The sequence below is a fragment of the Mobula hypostoma genome, chromosome 13 (genome assembly GCF_963921235.1).
Source record: "Mobula hypostoma chromosome 13, sMobHyp1.1, whole genome shotgun sequence".
Lineage (NCBI taxonomy): Eukaryota > Metazoa > Chordata > Chondrichthyes > Myliobatiformes > Myliobatidae > Mobula > Mobula hypostoma.
This window is the reverse complement of record NC_086109.1, coordinates 13,505,043-13,528,994: the sequence shown is the minus strand read 5'-3', so window position 1 is coordinate 13,528,994 and position 23,952 is coordinate 13,505,043. Positions and strand designations below refer to the sequence as shown.

Here is a 23,952-nt window from a genome sequence, read left to right as displayed (position 1 = left end):
ATGACTCACTTTCAAGGACTTTACAGCTTATGTTCTTAGTATATTTTTTTTTACTTTTTAAAAATTATTTGCACTCCCCATTCCATCCCAGACAAAGCCCTCCCCATCACTGAAGACACTTACATTGAGCGCTGCCACAAGAAAACAACATCCATCATTCAAAGCCCCCCCTCATCCAAGGAATGCTGTCTTCTCGCGACTGTCGTCAGGTAGAAGGTACAGAAGCCTTAGGTCCCTCATCTCCAGGTTCAGGAACAGCTATTACCCTACAACCATCAGCCTCCGGAACTGGCATGAATAACTTCACTCGCCTCAACTCTGAAATGATTTCACAATCAACAGCAAACACGAGGAAATCTGCAGATGCTGGAAATTCAAGCAACACACATCAAAGTTGCTGGTGAACGCAGCAGGCCAGGCAGCATCTCTAGGAAGAGGTACAGTCGACGCTTCGGTCCTGATGAAGGGTCTCGGCCCAAAACGTCGACTGTACCTCTTTCTAGAGGTGCTGCCTGGCCTGCTGCGTTCACCAGCAACTTTGATGTGTGTCACAACCGACAGACTCACTTTTAGTGACTCATTACAACTCATGCTCTCAGTATCAGTTTTTATTTGTACAACTTATCTTGTTTTGCTCATTGGTTGTTTGTCAGTCTTTGTTATGTATAGTTTTTCATAATCTCTGTTGTATTTCTTTATTTTCCTGTAAATGCCCACAAGAAAATGAATCTGGTATATGGTGACATATATGTACTTTGATGATAAACTCACTTTGAACTTTTGTAATAAGTGTTAACAAAAAGTACTACAAAATCCTCTCAGTGAAGGAATCCTCTTTGCACCGTCAGGATATAAGATAACTTAGGTATGTGAAGCAGCTCTTCACTGGCAATAAAATTTTGATTTGTGAGATGCATAGTTTAAGACTGTGAAATTATTGTTTTTTAAGCATATTAGGAATTCCTGGTATATTGACAAAGTTGCAAAAGGGTCACATAGAAAATCTTTCATCTGGCAGTTGGGAATTCCCTTCGAAAACATTGGAATTGCCCTTCATTGTGTTTGCAGAATTCCAAAACCACAAGCCATTATTAAAAAAAATCCCTGTGAAATTCAAAAAAGGGATTCCACAATTTTAGTGCAGCTGAGAAGCAAAGAGAGACATACAGTATAAAGGACTGAAGAGAACTGCTTCTCCATGCAAAATGGTGTAAAAAATCCCTTCACATATTTCATAACCAAAGACATCCCACATCTGGTGATATTTTCTGGTATATTCTTGGCGTCACAGTAGTGCGGGGGTTAGTGTGACACTATTATAGCTCAGAACATTCCGGAGCTTGGAGTTCAATTTCGGTGGCTGTCTTTATGGAATCTGTTTGTTCTCCTTGTGAATCGTGTGGGTTTCAACCGGGTGCTTGGTTTTCCTTCCACATTCGAAAAGATGTGCTGGCTAGTAGGTTAATTGGCCATTATAAATTGTCCTGTACATTAAACAGTTGGGTTGCTGGGCGGTGAGGCTTGTTGGGCCAGAAGCACCTATTCCACGCTGCATCTTTAAACAAAAATATCTGACAAAATCATTTCTCAATGACAATCAGAAGTGTTCAGCTTGCCTCTGAGCCAGAAGGCTCAGGGATAGAATTCCACAACAAGGACTTAAGCAAGTAATCTAGGCTGACACTCAGTACTTCTCTGTCCAGAGTGTCAGCCCTTGGGGGAGATGCACATCTGAGATCCCCCTCAGATCCCACGGCTCTATTCCAGAATAGAGCAGGACGTTCTCCAGAATGAATGTTCATATTTCTCTGCATTTTACAACAGAAACCATGCTGCATTTGTTTGGCTGCAGAGCACTTTAAAATCTTTCAGGATCAGGAGATATTGTCGTTGAGTGATGTCAGGTCATAGGGTGACTCATGGTGACCCTATGGAGAGTGTAGTTGTCCCTGTGGATCGTGTAGTTGTCCGTAGGGTTTTTGTGGCAAGATATGGAAGTAGATTGCCAAGACTTTCGTCAGTCCATGTTGGGACCTGGCCAGATTTGAACTCAGGACCTTCTACCTCAAAGTCCCTCAAAGTCCAGTGCTGATGCCCCTACACCACTGACCATTGCTATTGGCAAGTCTCCCAATTTATCCTGACATGTAAACACTATTGCTACAAAAGCAAGTTGGTGTTGTCAGTCCAGTGCAACACTGTAGTGGGGTGGGTGGTGGGAGTAACCCTTAAAGCAGAAATCTGGACTATGGCTGATTATTTTCCACTTGACTTGATGGCTATAGCTCCAATGACACTAAACAAGTTTGACTCTTATCCAGGACAAATTCATTTGTTTGGCTCTCATCCTATCCATCACTATAGACATTCATTCCTTGCATCGCTGGCAGGACTCTCCGCAGTGGGTCCCATCGACGCACTTGGCTGTGAGGTCAGTAAAGTTACTTAAGACCATAAGACCATTAAGACAGGAGCGGTATTAGGCCACTCTGCTCATTGAGTCTGCTCCACCATTCCATCATGGTTGACTTATTATTCCTCTCAACCCCACTTCCCTGTCTTTTCCCCTAACCTTTGGCACTCTAAATAACTATCAACCTTTGCTTAATGACTTGGCCTCCACAGTCATCTGTGGCAATGAATTCCACAGACTCACTACCCTCTGGCTCAAGAAATTCCTTCTAATCTCTGTTTTAAATGGATGTCTTTCTATTCTGAAGCTGTGCCCTCTGGTCCTTGATTCACCTACTATAGGAAACATCCTCTCCAATCTATTATATCTAGGGCTTTCAACAATCGATAGGTTTCAATGATATCCTCCGTCATTCTTCTAAACTCCAGCAAGTAGAGGCCCAGAGCCATCAAATGCACTTCACGTGTTAACCCTTTCATTCCTGGAATCATTCTCCTTTTAAACAGGCTATATGGACAGAACATGAGAAGGTCTGCAAGTGCTGGAAATCCAATGCAACACACACAAAATGTTGGAGGAACTCAGCAGGTCAGGCAGCATCTCTGGGAATGAATAGATAGTTGATGTTTCAGGTCGAGACCCTTCTTCAGGACAGAACGTCCCAAACTCGTGACCATCACCATCAGGCTGGACAAAAGCAGATACAACGAAACACCACTATCTCCGATAAGTGAAACGCTTCCCAGTATAGAGTCACAGGGTACTACAGCACAGAAACAGGTCCTTTTGAATACAGAAAAAAGTATTCATTTAAGAGTTTCCCTATCACCAATGGCTCCACGAATACATTACAAACTAGACCTTAAGAAAACATACTGTTGTAGTAATTGTCCATTTTACCTGTTCATTGAAACCCGCTCCACTGTGCTAGCGAGGGATGGGGTTGTTTAAGGAACACTGCAGCCCCTAGCACTCGCGCCATTTAGCTGAAAATGTCTTGGTGCAGGTAGAGTATAGATCTAGTGCACTGAAAAAATGCACTCCTTTTAGTCCCTCTCGGTGTTGCCATGGACTGGGGGGTGGCGGTTGGCCGGTGCCACGGAAACGGTGAACAGTGGAAGTGTGCTGCAGTGAAGAGGGGCTGAGTGCACACTTTCGATCAGTATTTGCCACTGTTTGTATGTTCAGCATCTGTCTTGTCCTGCTACTTCAGGTATACACCTCAGATGAGTATTGGTAACTCAGTTTTAAATTGAAGGGTATACTGAATGTTTAGTCTCTGTCTTGTTCTCTAAATAAATAAACTACTTACCGGTAGTGAGTGTCTTCTGTCCCTACTCATCGAACCTGCGAACCAGATTTCACACAACACCAACTCACTCCCTAGTTGCTTCGTTTTATTTAGGTCCTCCTTTATCTTACCTGCAAAAGTTCAAAGTTCAAAGTAAATTTATTTTGTCACCATCTACTACCCTGAGATTCATTTTCTTGCAGGCATTTACATTTGAACAAAGAAATCCAATAGAATCAATGAGAAACTATACACAAAGACTGACAATCAATGTGCAATAGAAGAAAATTATGCAAATACAATAATAATAAATACATATATAAATAGTAACTGTGTAAATACAACAATAATAATTGCAGACAAAATAATCCTAACACTTAACACCACACTAACAGAATATATGGGCACTGACTCGGCAAAAGCAGCCTACATACCAAAACAAAAAAAGTCATCAAAATTTGCAAAAAATTTTAATACTCTCAACAATGTTATATTACCATATTTAGGAAAATTTGAAACATTTGTAGAATGACATGCAATAACATGCTGAGCATTAACAACAGTGCAATGCAATGGCTCTAAAATAGAGACACTCATTAATAGAAATTCAAAACTGAGTAACAAAATGAGAATACCAAAATGGCAGAAGAGATTAAGAAACAAAATTGAAACCTTAAGGGCAGAAATAGCCCATGTAATAGAATATAAAATGGATAACTGAAGCAAGAAAGTTAAGAGAAAAGCTAAGGAAATTCTAAGGAAATATACAAGTCCATACAAGATACAATCCACCTAACAAAAGCATTGTAGAATTTATAAATACACTAAAACAAAACCTTGGTGCATACAAAGCAAGACTAAATGGATACATGAAATGTGCCAACCCTAGCACAGAATTACCAACAAACACCGAGATAATGAACTTTTGGTCTAATATCTGGTCAAAAAGGATGATGCACAATCAAGAAGCAAGCTGGATTAGGGAGGAAAAGGGGCATACTCACACAACTGAAGACATGCAAACACTTGAAGTTACAATGGATATGCTAAAAGAGGTTAAAAAATATCCACAACTGGAAAAGTACTGGCAGTGATAACATTCATAATTATCAGTATAAAAAATTTGACTTATCTGTATCTATTAATGCACTTCAATAATTTTCTTTAAAGATCCTGAAATCATCAACGAAAACAGGATTCAGCACTCCACACGAGCATAAGCAATTCTAATAAGTACACATCACTAAACTTAAATGAGAGCACAACCCAGAAATATGAAGAAATTATCAGTATTGAAGAAAAAGTTAACCAATGACAGAACATGACCCTCCATGGAAGACACCCCCATGATCTGAGCAGACTAGATATCAACAAGGAAGCGTCGAATGCTTGGATCAGCGTTGGAGACCACTTCTCAGAAACAGAAGGGTTCCTTGTGGCAATACGGGACCAGGTGGTTAACACAAAAAAATTATCAAAAATACGTATTAAAAGATCAACAAATTTAAGATGATAAATGCAGAAAATGCCAAGAGAAACTAGAAACAATCCAACACATTCCAGGATCCTGTAGCAGTTTAACCCAATCTAATTACTTACACAGGCACAATGAAGTGGTAAACATTATTCACCAAAATCATGCTTTAAAATACAAATTCATAAAAGACACCATCCCTTAGTATAAATACAAGCCTGATCCATTTTTAGAGTCAGAATCCCACATACTATATTATGACCGAGGAATTATTACAGACAGGATAATCCATGATAACTGCCCAGATATAATAATCCAATATAAGCAAGTAGAAACAGCTTTCTTAATAGATATAGCCATTCCAAACACAAATAACATACAGAAGTCACTAAGTGAAAATACCAGAAATATGCTGAATTAAAAGAGGAAACTGAAAGATTATGAAACATGAACAGGGTATACTGTATATTGTCCCAATAGTAATATCTACAACTGGTATCATCCTAAAGGCATTACATAATAGCATTAACCAATTAGGCCTACACAACAATATTTATGTAAATCTCCAGGAGCCACAAAAATAAACTCCACTAGAATAGTCTGAAAGTTCCTAGCAATTGAGAAATGAGTGTACATGGCTATGCCTGTACCTCAGCTTTTACTAGCTTGAGCTGAGAACAAAATAAAAAATATGACAATAATAATAATGATGATGATAATGATAATAATAATAATAATAATATGTAAATAAGTAATATGGAGAAAATGAGTTGTTGAGTCCTTGAAAGAGAGTCCATAGGCTGCGGAATCAGTTCAGCGTTGAGGTGAGTGAAGTTATTGACATTGGTTCAGCAGCCTCAGGGTTGAGGGGTAGTAACTGTTTCTGAACCTGGTGGCGTGCACCCTGACACTCATACACCTCCTTCATAATGGCAGCAGTGAGAACAGAGCATGGCCTGGATGTTGGGAGTCCTTGATGATGGATGCTGCTTTCCTGCAAAAGCACTCCATGTAGATGTGCTCTATGGTGGAGAGAACTTTACCTGTGATGGACTGAACTGCATCCACTCCTTTTTGTAGGATTTTCCATTCTAGGGTATTGGTGTTTCCATAACAGCCCATGATGCAACCAGTCAATATACTCTCCACCACAAATCTACAGAAGTTTGTCAAAGTTTTAGATAACATGCTGAATCTTTGCAAACTCTTAAAAAAAGTAGACATGTGGGTGTGCCTTCTTTTTAATAGTACTTATATACTAGTCCCATGAGAGATCCTCTGATATGATAACTCCAAGGAATTTACAGTTTCTAACTCTCTCCATGTCTGATCCCCTGATGAGGACTGGCTCATTGATCTCCGGGTTCTTCCTCCTGTAGTCAATAATCAGCTCTTTAGTTCTGCTGAGTGAGAGGTTGTTGTTGTGGCACTATTCAACTAGATTTTCAATCTCCCTCCTATATGCCAATACAGGATTGAATCAGTAAATAACAGTGGTGTCGGAGTTGTTTAGCCTCCCAGTCAGAGGTATAAAATGGGTAACGCTGAGGATTACAGACATAGCCTTCTATGCACCTGTACCAGTGGTTATTGTGGAGGAGATGCTGTTGCCAATCTGTACTGATTGGGGTCTGCAAGTAAGGACATTGAGGATCTCATTGCACAAGGAGGTATTGAAGCATAGGTCTTGGAGCTTAGTGATTAGTTTCAAGGGGTTGATAGTGCTGAATACTGAGCTGTTGTCAATGAAGAGCATCTTGATGTTCTAGAGCTGAATGATGAACCAATGAAATGATGGGTATTTCATGTCTATTTTTTGCCTTCTTAAGTATATCGTACATCTCTTATACTCCCCAGGGGACTTACTTGACTACAGCTACCTCTAGCCGACATCGGTTTCCTCTGTATCTTGACTGGAGTCTCAATGTCCATTGTCAACTAAGGTTCCCTTATCGTGCCAGCCTTGACCTTCATGCTAACAGGACCATGCTGGCCCTGAACTCATTCTATCTCACTATTAAAAATCTCCTATTTGCCACACAGGGAAAGTACAAACCAACAGTCTCTGCCAATCAATGTTTTCAATTTTCTTTCTATTGCCGTTAAAGCTAGACCTCCAAAACCTATCACTATCTCATTCCAGAATTATTTTGAAGCTAATAGCTTTGCATTTCATGCTAAAGTGCTCCTCCACTGACCCATCAGCCTAACTTCCCAAGAGGAGGTTGCTTGTAGATCCTCTGTGGGAGGGTCACTTGCATGTTGATTCAGAAAACATGACTTAACAATTTAAGCCCAGCCAAATCCCTTATGTCAAGTACCTTCTTGACATTCTATGGAATAACTTCCTGGCAAACTCCCTTACTCTATTATGAATGGTTCACAAAGGAATTGAAAGCAATCAGAATTTTACAGTTCAACAACTCTGAAACCAAATAATTAAAAATCCCCATACTCGCATATTTTAAACATAGAAACATAGAAACATAGAAAATAGGTGCAGGAGCAGGCCATTCGGCCCTTCGAGCCTGCACCGCCATTTATTATGATCATGGCTGATCATCCAACTCAGAACCCCGCCCCAGCCTTCCCTCCATACCCCCTGAGCCCTGTAGCCACAAGGGCCATATCTAACTCCCTCTTAAACATAGCCAATGAACTGGCCTCAACAGTTTGCTGTGGCAGAGAATTCCACAGATTCACTACTCTCTGTGTGAAGAAGTTTTTCCTAATCTCGGTCCTAAAAGGCTTCCCCTCTATCTTCAAACTGTGACCCCTCGTTCTGGACTTCCCCAACATCGGGAACAATCTTCCTGCATCTAGCCTGTCCAATCCCTTTAGGATCTTATACGTTTCAATCAGATCCCCCCTCAATCTTCTAAATTCCAACGAGTACAAGCCCAGTTCATCCAGTCTTTCTTCATATGAAAGTCCTGCCATCCCAGGAATCAATCTGGTGAACCTTCTTTGTACTCCCTCTATGGCAAAGATGTCTTTCCTCAGATTAGGGGACCAAAACTGCACACAATACTCCAGGTGTGGTCTCACCAAGGCCTTGTACAACTGCAGTAGTACCTCCCTGCTCCTGTACTCGAATCCTCTCACTATAAATGCCAGCATACCATTCGCCTTTTTCACCGCCTGCTGTACCTGCATGCCCACTTTCAATGACTGGTGTATAATGACACCCAGGTCTCGTTGCACCTCCCCTTTTCCTAATCGGCCACCATTCAGATAATAATCTGTTTTCCTATTTTTGCCACCAAAGTGGATAACTTCACATTTATCCACATTAAATTGCATCTGCCATGAGTTTGCCCACTCACCCAACCTATCCAAGTCACCCTGCATCCTCTTAGCATCCTCCTCACTGCTAACACTGCCGCCCAGTTTCGTGTCATCCGCAAACTTGGAGATGTTGCATTTAATTCCCTCATCCAAGTCATTAATATATATTGTAAACAACTGGGGTCCCAGCACTGAGCCTTGCGGTACCCCACTAGTCACCGCCTGCCATTCTGAAAAGGTCCCGTTTATTCCCACTCTTTGCTTCCTGTCTGCTAACCAATTCTCCACCCACACCAATACCTTACCCCCAATACCGTGTGCTTTAAGTTTGCACACTAATCTCCTGTGTGGGACCTTGTCAAAAGCCTTTTGAAAATCCAAATATACCACATCCACTGGTTCTCCCCTATCCACTCTACTAGTTACATCCTCAAAAAATTCTATGAGATTCGTCAGACATGATTTTCCTTTCACAAATCCATGCTGACTTTGTCCGATCATTTCTCCGCTTTCCAAATGTGCTGTTATCACATCCTTGATAACTGACTCCAGCAGTTTCCCCACCACCGACGTTAGGCTAACCGGTCTATAATTCCCCGGTTTCTCTCTCCCTCCTTTTTTAAAAATTGGGGTTACATTAGCCAGCCTCCAATCCTCAGGAACTAGTCCAGAATCTAACGAGTTTTGAAAAATTATCACTAATGCATCCACTATTTCTTGGGCATGTAACATGACAGCCATGATTTTCATTCCAGTAAGGATGAGAAGTATTATAACCCTTTCCAGAAATGTGTTAGATCATCATATATATTACTCTTGAAAACAGACAATGCTTTAGTGAAGAATGGAATTTCTTCTGTATGTGTTAATCTATGATTGGGTTCCAACTCCATTCTGCCATAAACCACAGTAACTAATAAGTATCATTTTCTACCAATTCATCTTGTGACTAACTCTCTTCTTGATGTTGATGATGTTTGCAAACTGTCTCAATCAGTAGGGTGTATATCTCTAGTGAGGGAGAGACAATTAATATTCCTGCAAGTTGTAATAGATGATTGAGTCCTACTATATTTCCAATAGTGGGGCATCTCGGTGATTAGAGGGCATTACTCACAGCCCTCTATTTTTCTAAGCTCCATGTACCTATTCAAGAGTCTCTTAAAAGACCCTATCGTAACCGCCTCCACCACTGTTGCCGGCAGCCCATTCCACGCACTCACCACTTTATGCGTAAAAAACTTACCCCTGACATCTCCTCTGTACCTATTCCTAAGCACCTTAAACCCATACATCAAAGTTGCTGGTGAACGCAGCAGGCCAAGCAGCATCTATAGGAAGAGGTGCAGTCGACGTTTCAGGCCGAGACCCTTCGTCAGCACGTTAGTACGAAGGGTCTCGGCCTGAAACGTCGACTGCACCTCTTCCTATAGATGCTGCTTGGCCTGCTGCGTTCACCAGCAACTTTGATGTATGTTGCTTGAATTTCCAGCATCTGCAGAATTCTTGTTGTTTGCACCTTAAACCCATGCCCTCTTGTGGCAGCCATTTCAGCCCTGGGAAAAAGCCTCTGACTATCCACACGATCAATGCCTCTCATCATCTTATACACCTCTATCAGGTCACCTCTCATCCTCCGTCGCTCCAAGGAGAAAAGGCCGAGTTCACTCAACCTGTTTTCATAAAGCATGCTCCCCAATCCAGGCAACATCCTTGTAAATCTCCTCTGCACCCTTTCTATGGTTTCCAACATCCTTCCTGTAGTGAGGTGATCAAAACTGAGCACAGTACTCCGAGTGGGATCTGACCAGGATGTCAAATGTTACAGGGAGGAGGGAGGAGAGTAGGGTTGAGAGGGAAAATAAATCAGCCATGAAGGAGACTCCTAAATCTGGTTCTATCTGTCTTATGGTCTTACTAAGTTATGGAGTAATACAGCATGGAACCAAGCTCTTTGGCCCAATTCAACTATACTGACCAAATGCCCACCCAAGCTAGTCGCATGTGCCTGTGGTGTTTAACTCATATAATCATATAACAATTACAGCACGGAAACAGGCCATCTCAGCCCTTCTAGTCTGGCCCGAACTCTTACTCTCACCTAGTCCCACCGACCTGCACTCAGCCCATAACCCTTCATTCCTCTCCTGTCCATATATCTATCCAATTTAACTTTAAAGGACAACATCATATAGACGCTGTCTACATTTTTCACTGCTTGACTAAAGCAGCCAGCATAATCAAAGCCTCCTCCAGCCACCCCAAACATTCCCCCTCCCATCTGGCAGAAGATACAAAAGCCTGGAAGCACCAGGCCCAATGACAGTTTCTACACCCACCATTATCAAACTCTTGAATTGACCTCTCGCAGAGTAAGATAGACTCTTGGCCTCACAAATTACCTCATTATGATCTTGTACTTTATTTGTTTACCAGCACTGCAATTCTCCAGTAGCTTTTACGCTGTATAAGAGGATACAGCCTCAGAATAGAATGGAATTGAGGAGGAATTTCTTTAGCCAGAGTGGTGAATCTGTGGAATCTGTTGCCACAAGCAGCTACAGAGGCCAAGTCGTTGGGTATTTTTAAGGCAGAGGCTGACAGATTCTTAATTAGTCAGTGCATGAAAGGATACGGGGAGAAGGCAGGAGATTGGGAAGGCTGAGAGGGAAAATGGATCATCCATGACAAAATGGTGGAGTTGACTCAACAGACCAAATGGCCTTGTGGTCTTATAATGATTTGATCTGTATAAACAATGACATGCTTTTCACTGTCGATATGACAATAACAAATCCATTCCACTACTATATCCCTCTAAAGCTTTCTACCAATGTGTCTGTCCAAATGCTCTTCTAAATTTTGTCACTATACCTGCCTCAACCACCTCCTCTAGTTTCTTGTTCAATATACAGTATATGAAAAAGTTACTCCTCGAGTTCCTATCTTTCTCCTTTCACCTGAAATCTCTAGTTCTTAATGGGAGAAAGACGGTGTCCATTCACCCAGTCTGTGCCCCAATTCGCCCTACTTATGCCGCTATAATTGGGAGCAAGCTAGGATGGGGTCAGCAGAGGACAGGGTGAGCAACTTCAATTCCTTGGCATCAACATCTCTGAAAACTTATGCAGGATCCAACATATTGAAGCAATTACAAAGAAGGCAAGCCCATGCTTATATTTCATTCGGAGTTTGAAGAGATTTGGTACGCCACCAAGGATCCTGGCAAACTTCTAGAGATGCACGATGGAAAGCATTCTGGCCGGGTTGTCTGTAATGAAGGCACTGGAGGACAATATCGGGAAAAAAAAGCTTCAGAAGGCTGTAAGCTCAGCCAGATCCGTCATGGTCACCAGCCTCTCCACCAATGAGGACATCTTCCAAAGGCGATGCCCCAAGGAGGTGACGTCCATCATGAAGGATCCTCACTATTCAGGACAAGCTTTCTTCCCATTGCTACCACCAGTGAGGAGGTGCAGAAGCCTGAAGATGTTTTAAGAACAGCTTCTTCCTCTCCGCCATCAGATTTCCAAGTGGACAACAAATCCCTGAACATTTCCTCACTACCTTCTCTCATTTTGCACAATTTGATTTTTTATATATCCTTACTGTAATTTATAGTAATGTTTATATACTGCACTGTACTGCTCCTGCAAAACAACACGTTTTATGACATATATCAATGATACTAAACCTGATTCTCATTCTGAGATAGTTTTGTAAAACTACTCAGTGGAAAGTTTAAGAAATTTCACTTCAGGTTAACCATGGACAAACAGTAAAATCCTGACAAGAAGTCAAAATACATTTATTATCAATGGATGTACACTATATACAACCTTGAGATTCACCTCCTTACAGGCAGCCACAAAACAAAGAATCCCAAGAGAACTCATTAAAAAAAGAAGGCTGTCTAACACCCAATGTGCAGAAAATAAATCAAATTGTGCAAACAAGAAAAGCAAACAGGCCAATGAAGTTCATGAAAGTGAGCCCACAGCTGCGAAGCCAGGCATCACTGTAGCCAATCCAGTAGCCTGTTAGCTGCAGGCTACAGCCCTGGTTCAGCACAGAGATGACTAAACCTCAGGTCCTGACACCCTGGCCTGGCGCTTAACTCAGACATCCCATCTCTCCCGGACGTTCCGGGAGTTTCCCGCAAATTAATAGTGACTCCCTGATGCCCGCAAATTATATACAATGTCCCGGAAATTGATTTTTTTTTGAGAGCGAGCGTGACACAGCGCGCGAGAGAGAGTGAGAGAGCGAGCGCAAGAGCAAGAAAGCAAGCGCAAGAGAGCGAGCGCGAGTGAGAGAGCGAGAGCAAGAGCGAGAAAGCAAGCGCGAGAGAGTGAGAGCGAGAGAGTGCGTGCGCGAGAGAGAGCGAGAGCGCGCTCGAGAGAGCGAGAGCAAGAGCGAGAAAGCAAGCACGAGAGAGTGAGCGCAAGAGCGAGAAAGCAAGCGCGAGAGAGAGAGCGAGAGCAAGAGCGAGAAAGCAAGCACGAGAGAGTGAGAGCAAGAGCGAGAAAGCAAGCGCGAGAGAGTGAGCGCGTGTGACAGCGACCACGAGTGAGAGAGCATGAGAGCAAGAGCAAGAGCGAGAGACTTCCAAAAAAAGTCAGAGTGGCAGAGTGTTCCAAAAAAAGAAAATATAAAATGTACGTCACCCCAGACTAAAGTGTACCCCTGCCTAATAGGGGTCAAAAATAATGACAGTGTTGCTCGCTGCACTGTTTGAAACAGTAACTTTTCTATTGCCCATGGTGGGTTAAGACTGTAAAAGACATGTTGAGGTGAGTTTAACAGGTGCCATTCGTTCATTAGCATAGCTAATGTTATTTAAACTAGCTGGCTAGCTGCTAAGGAGCTACTCTATTGCAGACATCCCACCTCTCCCAGAAGTCTCCCGCAAATTGATGGTGCTACCTCCCTGAAATGAGTTTTTGCAGGGTGGGATGTCTGGCTTAACTCATCCATACCTCAGGTCATTCCTTGCTTTCGGACTTGGGCCCTGCTGCTTCGAGATGATCCCAGCCCCAGAACCCACTGCTTCAATTAGGCCTGCTGCTTAAATCATTCAAACCTTGGGTTGTTCCTTGCTCTTAGACGTGGTCCCTGTTGCTTCAATATGCTCTCAGGCCTGGACTCTATGGCTAGGGTTGCCAACTGTCCCGTATTAGCCGGGACATCCTGTATATTGGGCTAAATTGGTTTGTCCCATACGGGACCCCCCTTGTCCTGTATTTCCCCCGCTAAGGTATAGCGTTCCTATGAAATCATTCATACACCGAAATGGCGTAAAGCGAAGAAGCAATTACCATTAATTTATAAGGGAAAAATTTTTGAGCATTCCCAGACCCCAAAAATAGTCTACCAAATCATACCAAATAATACAGAAACCTAAAAATAACACTAACATATAGTAAAAGCAGGAATAATATGATAAATATATAGCCTATATAAAGTAGAAATAATGTATGTACAGTGTAATTTCACTTAACAGAATCGGGAAGATTAAGCCAAAACCAATTTGTAGAAAAAAATCGGCACGTACATGCATGCACACACAGGTGCCCACGCAAGGCTTCATGGTCATGGTAGTCTTTCTCAGGGTAAACACAAGTGTCCCATATCTGACTGCTACTTTTGTCCCTTATTTGGGAGTGAGAAAGTTGGCAACCCTATCTATGGCCTAGATTTGGGTTATGATAGGGTTCAGAGTTGGCCTGACTAACCCTGAGCTGAAACAAGTCCACTGACGAAGCACACAGAGCAAGCCCAGTTATCATTGAGGACAAGTAGTAGATACAATTTAAAAGCTCAAATGTTTTCTTCTGGTGTAAATAATGGCAATTTTTACACCGCCAAGTTGTCACTAAGTTCTTCTGGAATGCACAACTGATAAATTCCTTTAACAGCCAGCTTTGTTACAGGCTGACAAAATTTGGCTGTCAGTTTACAAATGATTAGTTCTGAATGATTCTCTTACTTCTGAGTGTGGGATTCAAAACAACCAGAGAACAAAATGGTTGTTCTTCTAAATTGGCTTGGTGTATAGAGCTGAAGACACCAGAGGGATTCAAAAAGCACCAAATGTTAATGCCAGTTCTGTCATGAATAAGGGCTGAAAAAACAGAGAAATGGTTCCTGTGTGATTCAGCTCATACCCAATCTGTGTGCTGCTTACCTTCGACAGTAACCAAGGAAACCCGATACAGAAGAGTGTCAGTAACTGTGTCTTCGGCCTAATTTCCTCCTGGAAGAATCTAATCTGGATCAAGCACCTATAGATGTGTGGTGGAGAGTATATTGATTGGCCAATGCCCTTGAACAGAAACTCCTACAAGAAGTAGTGGATGTGGCCCAGTCCATCAGGGGTAAAGCCCTCTCCACTGTGGCACACATCTACATGGGGTGCAGTCGCAGGAAGGCAGCATTCATCAGGAAGAAAATATTGGAGCTTCAGGACTCACACATCAGGCTCATGAACCAGTGGTGATAACTTCACTCAACTTCACTTGCCCCATCACTGAAATGTTCCCACAATCTATGGATTACTTTCAAGGATTCTTCATCTCATGTTCTCGATATTTATTTACTTTTATTATTATTTCTTTCTTTTTGTATTTGCATAGTTTTTTGGCTTTTGCACACTGGTTAAATGCCCAAGTTGGTGCGGTTTTTCATTGATCCTATTGTGGATTTATTGATATGCCCAGAAGAAAATGAACCTCAGGGTTGTACTTGGTGACATATATGCGCGTTGATAATAAATTTACTTTGAACTTTCAACTTTAATGTGCCATTCAAACTCCTTAGTTCCAACAGCTTATATATTATTTCTAGAAAATGATTCCTACAGTAATGGACAAGAGAAAATCTGCAGATGCTGGAAATCCAAGCAACACCCACACAAGATGCTGGAGGAACTCAGCAGGTCAGGACCTGATGAAGGGTCTTGGCCTGAAATGTCGACTGTACTCTTTTCCATAGATGCTGCCTGGCCTGCAGAATTCCTCCAGCATCTTAAGTGTGTTCCTAAGATAATGGTATTCCGGAACCTGGTTTCAGGATTGAACTCCATTGCAAGGATGTCACCTGTACTGGAGCAACTACATTTCACAAAGCATTTCCTTTCATTATACAAGCCTAGGGAGGTACTGTAGTCTAATGGTTAGCGTTAATGCTTTACAGTGCCAGAAATCGGGGTTTATTCCTGCCACCATCCATAAGGAGATGAAACAATCTCCATGTGAACTGCGTTGGTTTACTTTGGGTTCTCCGGTTTCAGGCCCCCTGCCCCATTCCAAGGACACAGGGGTTAGGGTTAGTGAGTTGAGCATCTGCTAATGTTGGCGTCAGAAATGTAGCGGCACTTGCGGCTGCCCTGTCACACTATGTTGGTCTTTGATGCAAAACGATGCATTTCGCAGTATGTTTTGATGTTCATGTGACAAATAAAGTTTATAAGATAAGTTCTCTTATATTTAGTTAATGGACAGAGGGCAGTTTTTCACTAGCTCTGCCAGCTTTCTGTTTATCAGCTTTGGTTTGTACTTTGTTCACCTTCACCCGGTAGATTATACGTTTCCATGTCAACGACAACCTGAGCACCACCCTGGAGCTCAGCTGTGTTTCTCTCCACTCGCTCTGGTTCCAGTTGTCACCCTGGATGCTGTACATGTGTGATGGAGAGCATTCGAGCTGGCTGCATCACTGACTGATATGGAGGCACCACTGCACAGGGTCAGAAACACAGCCAGCTCCTTCATGGGCACGAGCCACCCCACCATCAGAATACTGTAATCAGAAGTTAGAAATCAGAATAATGGCCATTCGGCCCACAATGTCGTGCTGACACTTTAACCTACTCCAAGATCTATCCTATCCTTCCCTCCTACATAGCACTCCATTTTTTCATTCACGTGGTACATCCCCTCTGCACCCTCTCTGAAACTTTCACATCCTTCTAGTAATGAGGCGACCAGAACTGAACAAACACGCCAAGTGCGATCTAACCAGAGTTCCATAGAGCTGCAACGTTATCCCCTGGCCACAGACTCAATCCCCAACTGTTGTTGTTCATCCATCGTTGACATCGATGAGGACCTCGACACCATTATGATGGTGTCGAGACTAGCGCGTGATTTGGATTTAAGTGAGGGAGAGTTGCGCAGCGTCAGCCTCACTCTCTCTTCCCAATTCCCATCTGGATCCAGTGGCAGGACAGAGTCTAGACGGCTGGAGATGGGACTAGGCGCAGTGGATGACCAGGACGTCTTCTGTGTCTTGTCCTGCTCTACACGTTCCACGACGCTTACAGAGACCGCCGCCTTGACCGTTGGACCTTCCATTGGTCTCGTCCGCTCAATCCGCCAGAGTCTGTCTTCACAATCCCCAACTAATGAAGCTGACACACACTTTCTTAACCATCCTGTCAAATGCTCTACAACTTTGGGGGATCTATGGACATGAACCTCAACATTCCTCTCTTCCACCAAACTGCCCAGATCCTGCCATTAACCCTGTGTTCTGCCTTCAAGTTCTCACTTCCAAGAGGATCACTTCACACTTTTCCAGTGCGATGGGGAAAACTCTGATGAAAACCTTAAGCCCTATCCAATATAGATAATTACGGGTATCCTCACTAAAGGGAGGTTTTATTGTAACCACCCAATCTTCAAAGAGTTTACTTCCCTCTTTATCCTTCACGGCAAGATTAGCTGTCCATACCCACTATTTGAGCAGTGGCTCTCCTCTTCCTGCAAGGAAGAGATGCTTCCAGCTAACAAAGTAATTTAAACTCGGTTCATTTATTTTCAGTGATACAAGTTTAAAGCCAAACAACAAACTTAAACAGACTTAAGACTCACAGAGATCTCTATCGTATACAAAATTTCCAAATTACAAACCATTTCTGAAACACAAAGGATTTCCAAAACACAGTTACAACTCCTATAAAGTAAAAAGCCTACAAGCCGCAGATGAATTAATTGTCCTTCGCAGAAATCAAGAGCAGAGGAATGGATTCTAGTCCACTCTCAGTTTCTGTCATTCTTCTTGACGTTTTTGGGCCATTCCTAAAAAGCCTGGACTGCTTTCTTTGCACTTATACTGTTTCTCTGTTTCTCACATGCTATTTTTCAGGTACCTTCTTACACATATTGTCTAAAAGCTCCTGGAGACAGATCCCAGATTCCTACAATTAACGCTGTGAAGTTAACTCCCTGAGTACACACATGTTCCAACTATTAACGGATTAGATATTTGATGTGCTGAGTGATAATCTCAGCCTGGACTGAAGGTTTCTTGAACTAAATAACTTAGCCAGCATTGTCTAGTTTGAAACAACCCAAATTAAATAACCATTGAGGACATCTTCAAAGCACGATGCCTCAAAAAAGCAGCACCCATCATTAAGGAACCCACTACATAGAAGGTGCCCCCTTCTAAATAATACCATCAGGGAGCAGGTACAGAAGCCTGAAAACACACACATGACATTTTAGGAACAGTTTCTTCCTTTCCACCATAAGATTTCTGAATGGACGATGAATCCATGAATAAGACCATAAGAACATAAGGTAAAGGAGCAGAAGTCGGCCATTTGGCCCATCGAGTCTGCTCCGCCATTTTATCATGAGCTGATCCATTCTTCCATTTAGTCCCACTCCCCCTCCTTCTCACCATAACCTTTGATGCCCTGGCTACTCAAATACATATCAATCTCTGCCTTAAATATACCCAATGACTTGGCCTCCACTGCTGCCTGTGGCAACAAGTTCCATAGATTCACCACCCTCTGACTAAAAAAATTTCTTTGCATTTCTATTCTGAATGGGTGCCCTTCAATCCTTAAGTCATGCCCTCTCATACTAGACTCCCCCATCATGGGAAACAACTTTGCCACATCCACTCTGTCCATGCCTTTCAACATTCGAAATGTTTCTATGAGGCCTCCCCTCATTCTTCTGAACTCCAAGGAATACAGTCCAAGAGCAGACAAACGTTCCTCATATGTTAACCCTCTCATTCCCAGAATCATTCTAGTGAATCTTCTCTGTACCCTCTCCAACGTCAGCACATCCTTTCTTAACTAAGGAGACCAAAACTGCTCACAGTACTCCAAGTGAGGTCTCAGCAGTACCTAATAGAGCCTCAACATCACATCCTTGCTCCTATACTGTATTCCTCTAGAAATGAATGCCAACATTGCATTCGCCTTCTTCACTACCGACTCAACCTGGAGGTTAACCTTAAGGGTGTCCTGTACGAGGACTCCCAAGTCCCATTGCATCTCAGAACTTTGAATTCTTTCCCCATTTAAATAATAGTCTGCACATTTATTTCTTCTGCCAAAGTGCATAACCATGCACTTTCCAACATTGTATATCATTTGCCAATTCTTTGCCCAATCTATCCAAGTCTCTCTGCAGACTCTCCGTTTCCTCAGCACTACCGGCCCCTCCACCTATCTTCGTATCGTCAGCAAACTTAGCCACAAAGCCATCTATTCCATAATCCAAATCGTTGATGTAAATGTAAAATGAAGCGGCCCCAACACGGACCCCTGTGGAACACCACTGGTAACCAGCAGCCATCCGGAATAGGATCCCTTTATTCCCACTCTCTGTTTCCTGCCAATCAGCCAACGCTCTATCCACATATGTAACTTTCCCGTAATTCCATGGGCTCTTATCTTGTTAAGTAGCCTCATGTGTAGCACCTTGTCAAAGGCCTTCTGAAAATTCAAATATAGAACTTCCACTGCATCTCCCTCGTCTAGCCTACTGGTAATTTCCTCAAAAAATTGTAATCGGTTTGTCAGGCAGGATTTTCCTTTAAGGAATCCATGCTGAGTTCTGCCTATCTTGTCATATGCCTCCAGGTACTCCGTAACCTCATCCTTGACAATCGACGCCAACAACTTCCCAACCACCTTCCTCACTATTTTTGCTCTCTTTTTGCAAAACTTAATTATCTTTTCTATGTATATAAATTTATCATATATGTTATGATAAACTGCAAATTTTATGACATCTGTCAGTGATAGTAAACTTGATTCTGATTATGACTCTGGTTCTCAACAAGATCCTGCAAAACAATGGTAAGTGGATTGGACGTCACAGATGTCCGAAATAAAATTTCCTGGGCTTATTATTGCACCTTGTCAACACAAAGGAATTTACAGCTTCATGTCCATGCTGGCCCAACTGAATGTAAGGCTAATCCTCAACCTTTGTACATAGCTCTTTATATATCCACATCCTTCCTCAACACAGTGAATGCTTCTGCATCCATTATTTTTCCCAGAATTAAGATCCAGGCACCTCCCAATCACTGACTGTTACATTTATTTTCAGCTCCTCTCTAATCCTTCTACCAATCGACTTAATTCTATACTTTTATGCTGCTGCATTCTTCACTAAAGCAAACAATTACTTTTTGGCCCTTAATAGCTTTCTACTTCACAACAGAAGCTTCCTTCAGTTATTGTTGTGCCAAAGAAAATAGGCCCAACCAAGAAAGTGTGTGCAATTTTAAGCCCATATTTATCAATCACAAGTCTTTCCACTGATGTTGTGAGTGGAATTGTATGCATTGTTCCATCTGTAGCTTAACTAGTATTTTACACAGTTCGAGCAAGATTTATGTCTTTGTCATAAATATAAATATCCTCTATTGTTATTGTTTTTAACTTATACTAGATCACAATGCCAAGTGTCCTGAACGGACCTTTGTGAACAGTATGCAAGGACAGTTTCTCACTGTACCTCAGCCCATGTGACAATAATAACCCAACTTACTAGTTTTAGCATATGTAATGTTACAGATTAGATTGGATCTTCTAATTTTAAAGTTTCCACTATCTAGGCAGATTCAAAGTTCAAAGTTCAGAAATTCAAAGTAAATTTATTATCAAAGTACATATACTGTATGTCACCAATACTACCCTGAGATTCGTTTTCTTGCATGAATTCGCAGGAGAACGAAGAGGGGATAGCTTCTTCCCCTCTGCCTTCAGATTTCTGAATGGACGTTGAACCCATGAACACTATCTCACTACATTTTTGCTCTATTTATTTAAAATTTTAAATATATATACTTATTGTAATTCATAGTTTTTATTCGTCATCGTTGTGGCTATCCCTCGAGGTCGAAGATGATGACCTTCGTTCCGTTATCTATTTATGGGGTCTCAAGTGGCTTATGAGTCAAATCTTGGCTGTGAAAGTTCTTCTACATTCAGGACAGGTAGTTCCAGATGGCAGCTCGGGCTTTGGTTGTTGCTGCCTCTCTTTCCATTTTCTTCTCTTTTCTTCTAATTCTGCACATCTGTTGGCTTTGAAAATTGCTGTTCCTTCTCGGATGATGATTTGCCAGAGTTTCCTGTCCTTGGCCTTGGTTTCCAAATTGTTGATGTTGATGTTACTTTTGTACTTCCTGTTAGCTTTTAAGACATCTTTGAATCTCTTCTGTTGTCCACCTCTTTTATGTTTGCCTTCTTTAAGCTGGGAGTAGAAGATTTGTTTCGGCAGACGTTCGTCCTTCATCCGAACAACATGACCGCTCCACCTTAGTTGGTTCTTGATGACATAGGCTTCAATGCTTGTTGTTTTTGCTTCATTTAACACACTGACGTTGGTTCTTCTATCTTCTCAGCTGATATTTAAGATGTTTCGAAGACAGCGTTGATGGAACTTTTCAAGTGCCTTCAGATATCGTCGGTATCTTGTCCAGGTTTCTGATGCATACAGGAGCGTTGGGATCACCACTGCTTTGCACACTAACATTTTGGTGTCTGTTCAGATGTCACGATCATGAAAAACTCTTGTTTGGAGACGTCCATACGCTGTGACACTCTGGCTTCAATAGTTGCTACAACAGACCATTCACCACCAGCTTCTCAAGAATATTCTCAAGAATAACCGATCCATATCTTGAACATGAACACTACCTCGTTATTCCTTTTTTTTTGTACTATTTATTTCTTTGTAATTTATAGATATTTATGCCGTTGCATTGTATAAGACAATGAATCTTCCGTCATATGCTGGTGACAATGAGCAGCACGGTAACTCTGCTGTTGGCATGACGTTATTACAGCACCAGTGACCTAGTTTCGATTCTGCCACAGTCTGTAAAGAGTTTGCACATTCTCCTCATGACTTCATAGGTTTCCTCCAAGTGCTTCAGTTTCCTCCCACATTCCAAAGGCGTAGGGGTTAGTAGGCTAGTGTGTCACATGAGTGTAATTGGGTGGTGGGCTCATTGGGCCAGAAGGGCCTGTTATTGTGCTGTATCGTGTAGGGCACGTAGCCAAGTGGTTAAGGCATTCGTCTAGTGATCTGAAGGTCGCTGGTTCAAGCCTCAGCTGTGGCAGCGTGTTTGCGTCCTTGAGCAAGGCACTTAACCACACATTGCTCTCGTGTCTGTGCGAGGAGTGGCGCCCCACACAGACTTCCAATCTGCGCCTTGTAAGGCATGAAAATGCCCGACGCAGGCCTCTCATGGTCTGAGTTGACATTCCCTCCCCCCTCTAAATCTAAATGCAAGTAATCGAGCTGATTCAAGAATTTGTTCCTAACGCAGACTTGTACCGAACTCCAGAATCGTAGCCTACCCGACGATATTTTTTTCTATGCCACGGTGCTGACATTGCTTCAGAATGCTGTTGGCCACTGCTTTTCAGCATTACTATGTCACAGGGCAGAGCAGCAACACCGTTTCATAAATGCTGCTTTAAACGGCAATTACAGTAACATCCCAGCAAGAAACTGCAGAGAGCAGCTGAGCTCATCGCAGAAACCAGCCTCCCCTCTGTGGCCTACACTTCTCATCGCTTCAGGAAATCAGCCAGCATTACCAAGGAGCCCACCCACCCCAGACATTTTCTCTTCCACCCTTTCCTGTCAGGCAGAAGACACAAAGGCCTGAAAGCATGTACTGTAACGTTCAAGGACAGCTACTGTGACCTCACAATCTACCTTGTTATGATCTTGCACTTTTTATTTACATGCCCTGCACGTTCTCTATAGCTTTTACACTTTACTCTTCATAGTTATTCTTTAATCTTATTCTGCCTCAGTGCACTGCGTAATGATCTGATCTGTATGAACAGTAAACAAGATTTTCACTGTATCCTGGTCCGTGTGACAATAATAAACTAATGCCAATATCAATGTCCAGATACACACACAAGATATGCAATAGTGACAATTGTAAAGAAGAAAGCCCATAACTCTGAGTGGAGTCATCAGGACGCCGTTGCCCCGATGACTCTTACTTCTTATTTTTACGAGGCCAAGTTGCTAGCTTGACGCTCAAGGCAGCATGGATGCAAAGCGTGCAAGGGAGCCGGCTGGATTCGAACTCCGGAGCCTTCGCCCCGAAGACCGGCGCTGATGTCACTACGCCACCAGCCGGCTAGTGACAATTGTAATTACACACAAAATTCTGGAAGAACTCATCAGGTCAGGCAGCATCTATGGAAATGAATCAGGACTGATGAAGGGTCTTGGTCCAAAACGTCGATTGTTTATTCATTTCTATAGATGCTACCTGACCTGGGGAATTCCTCCAGCATTTTGTGAGTGTTGCTCTGGATTTCCAGCATCTGCAGCATCACTTGTGTTTATGATTTGCCAATTGTTATTAGCCCATATCCTAAAACTTCTTGCGATGCCTGTTCAAGCATTCTTTCATAAAATGTAGGCATCAGTATCAATTTTGTGATTTATTGGACAATAGCCCTTGAGAATGTGATACTGAGGTATCTTCTTTTTGCACTGTAACTCCATGGAAAAGAGCCTCAGGACTCACACCACTAGGTTCAGAAACAGTTATTACCCCTCAACCATCAGGCTATTGAACCAGTGTGGATAACTTCACTTGCCCGTCATTGAAATGTTCCCACAACCTACGGACACACTGTCAAGGACTCTCAATCTCATGTTCTCCATATTTAATGCTCATTGATTCATTATTATTATATCTTCCTCTTTGTACTTGCATAGCTCGTTGTCTTTTGCACTCTGGTCGGTGCGGTCTTTCACTGATTCAATCATGGCTGTTATTCTATAGTGGATTTATTGAGTATGCCTGCAAGAAAATGAATCACAGGGCTGTATATGGTGACATGTATGTACTTTGATAGTTAATTTACTCTTAACTTCACTTTGAACATTGAACTTTGAACTAACAGAAGCATGAGCAAGCAACGTTTGCTGTCTTTGCAAGCATCGACCCTTATTAGATATTGCACTGCTAATTATGTAAGCTAATTATCTTACAATATGTGTTGCTCTGAGTAGTTTTGGTTCAATCGCTGGGGGTAAAACAGATAATTTAATCTGGTTTGTAAACTTGTCGGAGCATAATGAGTATGGCTATTGCTCAGCAGTGTAAGTAAATTAGTTATCAAAGTACACATATGTCCCCTGGGATTTGTTTTCTTGTGGGCATACTCAATAAATCCAGGAAACA

The 23,952-nt window shown here is 42.3% G+C and overlaps 1 protein-coding gene across 4 annotated transcripts in view; it reads right to left on the bottom strand.

Annotated features, from left to right (window-relative positions):
* The window catches only part of LOC134355441 (uncharacterized), a 94,701-nt gene that overhangs the window by 36,632 nt on the left and 34,117 nt on the right, over nt 1–23,952 (bottom strand). For 2 of the 4 annotated variants that reach the window (XM_063065311.1, XM_063065312.1), the window contains exon 2: nt 3,726–3,835. The exons of 1 other annotated variant lie outside the window; for it this stretch is intronic. In XM_063065311.1, the coding sequence (XP_062921381.1) occupies nt 3,726–3,755 (30 nt within the window). In that variant the 5' untranslated portion in view covers nt 3,756–3,835. Of the gene's footprint in view, nt 1–3,725; nt 3,839–4,839; nt 4,859–23,952 lie in introns of those variants that run through there. One more of the 4 variants, XM_063065313.1, reaches the window with a different exon arrangement.